The sequence below is a fragment of the Bidens hawaiensis genome, unplaced genomic scaffold (genome assembly GCF_021521415.1).
Source record: "Bidens hawaiensis isolate Kalapana, Puna unplaced genomic scaffold, B.hawaiensis_p1.1 tig00018454_1, whole genome shotgun sequence".
Classification (NCBI taxonomy): Eukaryota; Viridiplantae; Streptophyta; class Magnoliopsida; order Asterales; family Asteraceae; genus Bidens; species Bidens hawaiensis.
Genome location: NW_027492788.1, coordinates 4,018 through 11,800, shown reverse-complemented (window position 1 = coordinate 11,800; position 7,783 = coordinate 4,018). Strand labels below are relative to the sequence as shown.

Sequence of the window (7,783 nt, the reverse complement as noted above, 5' to 3'; positions counted from 1 at the left end):
GTTCATAACCAAAATTATTTCAATTACACATATATGATACTGATAACGAAATTTTCAATAGATGCAGCGTTCTTGAGTATGTTCATGCACATGCACTATCTTTTTTTTATTAAGTTCATTTTCTTTTTTGAAAAAAAATCATTTTGTGATATAAATAAAATTAATGCATATACATAAGCATAGATGTGATAGCTTTTTCATATACATTATGTATTGTTTATTAGTAACTTTATTAGTTAGATTATCCCGTGGACACATGACACTTCAAGATTCGTTCATAGCCTAAATTTCCCGGTAAATCTATATTCTATTTTTAATAAAAACATATTTATATCAATGTAACCAAAACATGTCAATCAATCATTTAATAAAAAAACTAACTACCTAAATTATAAGGATTAAAAATATGCGAGCATTTAATTCAAGTGATTATTAGGTGCATCTTTTTCATCTTATAAAACCGTTTAGTATCCCTTGCATCACACGGGTTCCAAAACTAGTAACTCATATTTATCACTTTAACCCTCTTACTCCTCTACTTATTATAGAAATAGACTAAAACACATTATTTTTTTAATCTTTTTTAATATATTTAGTAGTTAACTTTTTTCCATAGTCTTTTATCTAAACACATATTTCCAAATACATTATACGAACATATCCTCATCTTATATATTAAGAGATAAAAGCAAACAAAGAGCACAAAAAGATCTAAAACAGTAAAACTTCACTCTTATCATCAAAATGTCATATACATACGTTTATTCTGTTAAAAAAAACAAACACGCTTCCCTTTATCAATATTATTATCACTTTAACAACAATTAATTAGATTAGAGGAATCTAGTAAAAGATTTACAAACTGATTAAGTCATTAACAAAACAAAACTCTTTTTATTAAAGCAAGTACCTTTCAACTCCCTTGTTCAAACATTACTTTTTGACTCTTGAAAGTCAACTCTTTCATCCTCTTAAATCAATTTCCACCTGGCATCAACCCACACCCTTTAACTCCATTCACACCCACCAATTTTATAAATAAATAAATTTCAAAACCCAGACAGATACCCCAATTGATTCGACAATTCCGATGTCAATCTACAAGACCAATTTCTTCGATCCTCAATCAGCGGCTGAGAAGGCGGTGTCTGTAATCGGGTACGGGTATGATCTCACCTGCGATATCCGGTTAACCGGCTGTAAACCCGGACCATCTGGGTCAACCCTGATTAAGCTTGATGGTAAGTTGACTAAGGATCTGGTGGTTCCTGGTGGTGTGATTGTTTCTAATGTCTCTCAGGCGGTTAAGTGTGATAAAGGTGATCGGACAAGGTTTCGTTCCGATGTTCTCTCGTTTAATCATGTAAGTTGTGGTCGTACGATGATACGTGCCAAAGTTAACTATGAACTAGCCCACGTTTATTATTATGAATGTGTTTTATTTGTTTTGTTTTTCAGTCATGTTAGTGGTTAGTTTATTAGGTTAGTGGGTATATGCATTAGAGCCATGTTCTCCTAATTAGTTGCATCTGCACATTTAATATTTTGCATCTTTGTATGCCTATTTAAGGGCTTTATTATTGAGTATTAAAGAAAGAAGAAAAATTGATAAAACAATGTCTCGTTCTATTATTTCTTTGGAGTCTAACCCGCTCAAAGGGTCACTATCTTGAGAGATTAGCCATCTCGAATCGGCTTTTATCATATGATGTTTCACATTAAAAGTCAAACATAGTACTTTGATCTTAGGATTGGATTACAAGTAGGGGTGTGCAAGAAACCGAAAAAACAAAACTGAAACAAAAACAAATGGTTTGGTTTTATGTTTTTTTAAAAACCGAACTAATTGTTCGGTTTTGGTTTTGCATGTAATAAAAACCAAAAAAACCGAACAAGACCGAATTTTTAAATTTTTTATTTTTTTATTTTTAAGTAATTTATGTAATTAACAAAATTATTTATACCTAAATTCATTATTTTTTGCCAACTTTTTTTTTCGGCATAAAATTTTCAAGTTCAAATGGAAAAATTCCAAAACGAAAACCGAAAATACCGAAACCAAACGGTTTCAAAAAATATCCAAAAACCGAAGTTTTGGTTTTAGCCCAAAACAACACTGAACCGCATCAGGCACACCACTAATTATAAGTTGAAGACAATTTGCAAAACCTTTGTGAAATTTGAAATGATACATAATATGTTTGACCTTAGAAGTCAATGTTAAGATTGTACTTGTATATGCATATGCATATCGGTTTGGGTATTTAAAAGCGCGTTTAGCTGCAAGGCACACTCAATATTCTGTACTATCCGTGGCGCAATGGAGGTGCAGACTTGGTTTTAAAAAGCGTGAGGTGATAGCATGAGCTGAGAAGTATAGCATAAAAGCGCATCACTTTTCGTACGTGAGGCGTAATTTATGTATATAATTTTTTTGAAGTCTCGATACTTTTTTTGCCATTGCATACCCAAACTTTAGCTATAAATAAGCTTTAAGTATGATTTAATGTATAAATAATATATATACAAACTAAGAATCTATATGTATAAGTCCTTACCCGTACGAAAGGCACACCTCATGCCGTAAACCTTGTACATGGAATGTTGTACATATAGGTTTTTAGGTTCGTAGATGTAGGTTATTTATATATTAAATCATATAGAGAGCATATTATATTTAAGTTTTGGGTACGAGAAACATAAAAATAGATTATATTTGTATATTATAAATGATTTATTGTATAAGTTACCTAAATGTGCAACCTAAAAAGCTATATGTACAACGTTCTGATGCATAAAAAACTCGTTTGTACAAAAGACGAGCACTTGAAGCCACCTTTTTTGGAAAAAATCGCACTTCAAGGTGCACTTTCTTCACATCGCTTGCCTTATGCAATCTAAAGTGCATGATCCCTTGCCTTACGCCAATGGCGTACGCGTCTCACGCCTTGGCTCAGGACCCTATCACGTCAATGTGCCTCGTATTTTATAAAATTGAGCTAATAGATATGATATCAAGTATCACTAATGATGACTATATGGTTGTGAATTCAATAAACCGAAGACAACTAGCAAAACCCTTGTGATTTTTAACTCATACCTAATATGCTTGATTGCAAAAGCCGAAGCTAAGCTAATGCTTATTTATGTATATGTATGTTGGTATGCATATCAGATGTCCGAGCAATTCAATCAAGAACTATCGTTATCCGGTAAAATACCATCCGGGTTCTTCAATTCGATGTTCGGTTACAAAGGATGTTGGCAAAAAGACGCGCCAATGACAAAAAATCTAGCGTTTGACGGATATTTTATAACATTATACAACATCGAGTTAGCAAAAACACAAATTGCATTATCTGAAAAAGTGAAACAAGAAGTGCCATCTTCATGGGATCCTGCTGCTCTTGCTGAGTATGACATTTTACTCGATATTTGAACAGTTTATTGTATGTTGCAAAGCTTAAAATCAAGAAATGTTATGTTCTCTCAGGTTTATTGATAAGTATGGTACCCATATAGTTGTTGGGGTAAAGATGGGGGGTAAAGATGTAATTTACCAAAAGCAGTTACAAAGCTCGAATCTTGAGCCAACAGAAGTGCAGAATATGTTGAAGAGGTTAGCGGATGATGAGTTTTCTAAATGTGATTCTGAAGCTTCGGTTTCAGGCTCCGATAAATTATCAAAGGAAAAGGTATGTCAAAACAGTGAAAATTAGAGGGGGTAAAATGTAAAATTGGCGTGTTAGGCCCGTAAATAGACCGAACGAACACGAACCATGCGTGGTCATGTTCGTTCGTTCAACTTTAACTGAACAAACGATCCGAACACGAACTAAATGAACGGAGTTTTCTTGTTCGTTTTTGTTTGTTAAGAAAATGAATATAATCATGTTTGTTTATGTTCATCTGTTATATAGTATAAATGAAGGTTCATGACCACAAACAGACATAAACAAACACGCATGACTGAACATGGACAAACGAGCATAAACGAAGTTAATTGAGCCAACACTAATTAAAAATAAACATGAACTTCAATCTAGACTGCAAAAGTTATAAAACTAAAGTGTAATGAGTGATATATTAATATTGTAAAACTAGACTAAATTTTTGTGGATCTAAAAAGGTTTTATGAGTGAACTTAAACAAATATAAACTAACGAACATAAATGAATGAACGTGAACAAACGGACTTAAACACATTTAATTAAACGCAAATTCACGAGCATATATGTACGGATGAGACATATAGTCATGTCATTCGTTTAACTATATGAACAAAAAAATGTTGTTTGTCCTTGTTCGCTTTTTAAATAAACGAACTTCCCACAGAATGGTTGACTGATGTTCGGTTCGTCTACAGGCCTAACGGTCTTTCTCCCACTACATTTCTAGCATTACGCCCTAGTGGTTATTATGATTCTCGTGATTCTCTACTTATAAGTTAGTTTCATATTAAATGCACTCTTACTCGGATATAAACATTATAATAATTTTCTTCTTACCATTATCGTTGTGGTGTAATCCAGGATGAACGATCCGTAGCTTGGGATCTCCCTCCAATACTCGCGAATTCTCTAAGACCGACTGTTGTGTCCCGATCTAAGAAGGACGTAAGATCCTATTTTTTATATTTTTATAATAATCATCTTTTCTTTATTTTGATATTTTTAAATAGGAATGCTAAACTATTGGCGTTTCATTTAATTCCTTTTAGGATCTATTCAGCATTCATGTTCGCCGAGGAGGTATCGATAAAGGTCAAAGCCACAAAAGTTGGCTTTCAACTGTGTCACAAGCCCCAAACGTCATTTCTGTGTCGTTTGTTCCGATCGTTGCACTTTTAAGCGGTGTTCGCGGTAGTGGCTTTTTAAGCCATGCCATTAATCTTTACCTTCGATGTACGTGTTCTTCTTGTAACATTAGGGTTGTTCAAAAAGTTCGCGGCTCGCTCGAAATTTGATCATTTATAAACGATACGAGCCGAACCGACTCTGTCTGTAAACGAGCCGATCCCGAGCCAAGGCCAGTTTGTAAACTAGTGAAGCCTGAGCCCACCCTGGCTCTGCTCAGGTCAGCCCGGCCCGGCTCGTTTACCGATATAACAGTAACATCCATGATGTTATTAGTTGATCAAGAAGTTGTTGGGCTAGTCCTTTTTTTTTGTTGTAATATATTTCATGTTTTGCAGATAAGCCACCAATTGAGGAGCTTGAGCAATTTCTAGAGTTCCAGTTGCCCCGGCAATGGGCCCCAGCGTATGGCGATCTTCCGCTCGCTCCTAGACGCAAGAAATCCCCATCTCCGTCGCTCCAGTTCACTTTCTTGGGTCCTCGCCTTTATGTCAACACTACCAAGGTCAAATCTTGCCTATTTGGTTTATGTTTGTTTTCTAACGGTCGAACGGGTTAAGCTAAAATACTTAACTAAAAAGAAACTTGTCAAATAGATTGGAAGGCATTACCATACTTAAATGCATGGTGTCTATTGTGTCGGACTGGAATACGACTCTTAGTTTTATGTGCCAAAAACATCAGCCATAACCTGCACAACTTAAAAATCGTGTAACCCGAACACAACCCCTTTAAACTCATTTATCTAAACGTGTCAAATGGGTTGACGAGTGATAATCAAGCTGTAAACGTGTTAATTGGGTTGTTGGGTTGTAAACAATGGGTTAAATGTGTCACAAACGGGTTAGTGGGTCAACATGTTTAACTAAATGGGTTACGTAGGTCAAGCTGAACACAAACCGTTTAATTAAACAAGCCGGCCCAAACACGACCCATTTAATTAAATAGGCTGACCAGTTTAATTAAAAAGCCAATCCAAAGAGGACCTGTTTAATTTATGCCAACCCAAAACCTGATTATTTTCGGGTCATGATGGAAATTGCCGAGTTAGTACCTCTTCTATATCTTATCAAAAGATTAAATACTGGTAAAATATTAACACTTGATCAAAAAAGCGTGTTTGTGAGTCGGCCCAGCCTAATTTAACCCGATCCGTTTTCACTCTAACCCATTTTCACCATTCACAGGTTGACACCGAGAACCGGCCCGTAACTGGGGTCCGGTTATACCTAGAAGGACGAAAGAGTGACCGGCTAGCCATCCATCTCCAACACCTATCTTCCATCCCTAAACTACTCGAACTCACCGACGACTTCACCTACAAACCGAACGACGAGAATATCGGAAAAGGCTACCTCGAGCCCGTTAAATGGAGCATATTCTCTCAAGTCTGCGCTCTCCCAGTCGAGCACATCGATGACTCAGCGTCTATAGTCACCAAAGCATGGTTTGAAGTCAAAGGCGTAGGCATAAAAAAAGTCCTCTTTCTCCGGTTAGGGTACTCGATGGTGGGGTCCGGAAAGATCCGTCGGTCCGAATGGGACGGGCCCACCATGCACTCTCGGAAATCAGGCCTTATGTCGACGTTAATGAGTACACCGTTTAGTATGGGCCTTGCCACACCGGAACAAAAGCCCGTTAAGGTGGAACTGAATTCGGCTGTTTATCCTGATGGCCCGCCTTTACGCGCCCCGAAGATGTCGGGTTTTGTTGATACTCGGGAAATGGTGAGGGGCCCGGAAGACCCGCCCGGGTATTGGGTGGTGACCGGGGCTAAGCTGTGTGTGGAGGGAGGTAGGATTAGAGTGAAAGTTAAGTATTCGTTGTTGACGATAATGTCCGAGGATTCCATGTTTATGTGAGAGATATAATAGCATTAGGTATTTTGTTGTACATGTATCAATTGTACATTTATTATATCAAAGGTTTGTTGATTGGAGATTCATATTATACTGTTTCGACCCGTTTACTTGATGGGTCGATCCAGGTTGTATTATTATTATTCCCGAAGCAACGCTTCTCTAGAATAGTTGGTTAAGCGTTCCGGGTCGATCCAATCTTACATGTACTGAAAATAATTCGTTTCGACCAATTGCCAAATCCGCCCGACTCAACTGGTGTAAAAGATTGGAGTTCACATATCAAATAGAGTTGCCATTTATCATTATCTGTTTTGACTAGGGATGCACATTGTAAAGGATATCGGGCTGTTGAAGCTTGAATAGAGCTGAGCTTAAACGAGTTTGAGCCAAAAATTGTTTAATAAACGAGCATGAGCCTAAGCTTCACTTATTAAGTTCGAGCCGACTATTGAGCCTAAAGAGCATATTATTGATCTTATTGTTTATTTAATATTTTCTAATATAATAACTACTATCATACATAAAATTAAAATAAAAGTAACTAAAGAATATAAAAGTAACCAAATAATATCATAGATAGAATTATGATAAAAAACTAAATAATATACACTAGGTTAAATATATAATTAATGTATGTATAAAAGGTAATTATAAATTAATTAATAATTAACAAACATGCCAAACTCAAAGTTGGAAAAGTACTAATTAGTCAAGCTTTAACTTTAAAAATAAAGATCGCGTCACTTGTTTACATCCCTATATATATTTAGACAGAATTACAAATTTTGTCCTTTAAAATAAGACGAATTTCGGTTCGTGTCCTTTTCTAAGTTTCCTTGCAGGCGGTGTACTTTAAACTTTTTTTTCCTACAAGTTTTGTCCTTTACGCTAACTGGGTTAGAAAAAGTCAGTTAAATCCCATCACGTGAGGCGCATGTGAGGGTACTTTTGTCCTTTCATATATCTCTGCAACTAAGCCTCTGTATCACTCTTCCCCCTCCCTCTCAATCGAATCAATTCCCGGCGATCAAAAACCTTAAACCCTCGTGTCCGACACGACTCAAT

The 7,783-nt window shown here is 36.0% G+C and overlaps 1 protein-coding gene across 1 annotated transcript; it reads left to right on the top strand.

Annotated features, from left to right (window-relative positions):
- The first annotated feature begins 1,052 nt into the window (after positions 1 to 1,052).
- LOC143556117 (MACPF domain-containing protein NSL1-like) lies at positions 1,053 to 6,783 on the top strand. The gene is made up of 7 exons (XM_077045537.1): positions 1,053 to 1,363; positions 3,176 to 3,414; positions 3,494 to 3,695; positions 4,533 to 4,616; positions 4,721 to 4,904; positions 5,195 to 5,361; positions 6,044 to 6,783. Exons 1-7 carry the CDS (start codon positions 1,091 to 1,093, stop codon positions 6,716 to 6,718), a joined length of 1,824 nt encoding a protein of 607 aa, XP_076901652.1. The 5' UTR covers positions 1,053 to 1,090; the 3' UTR covers positions 6,719 to 6,783.
- The last annotated feature ends 1,000 nt before the right edge of the window (positions 6,784 to 7,783 follow it).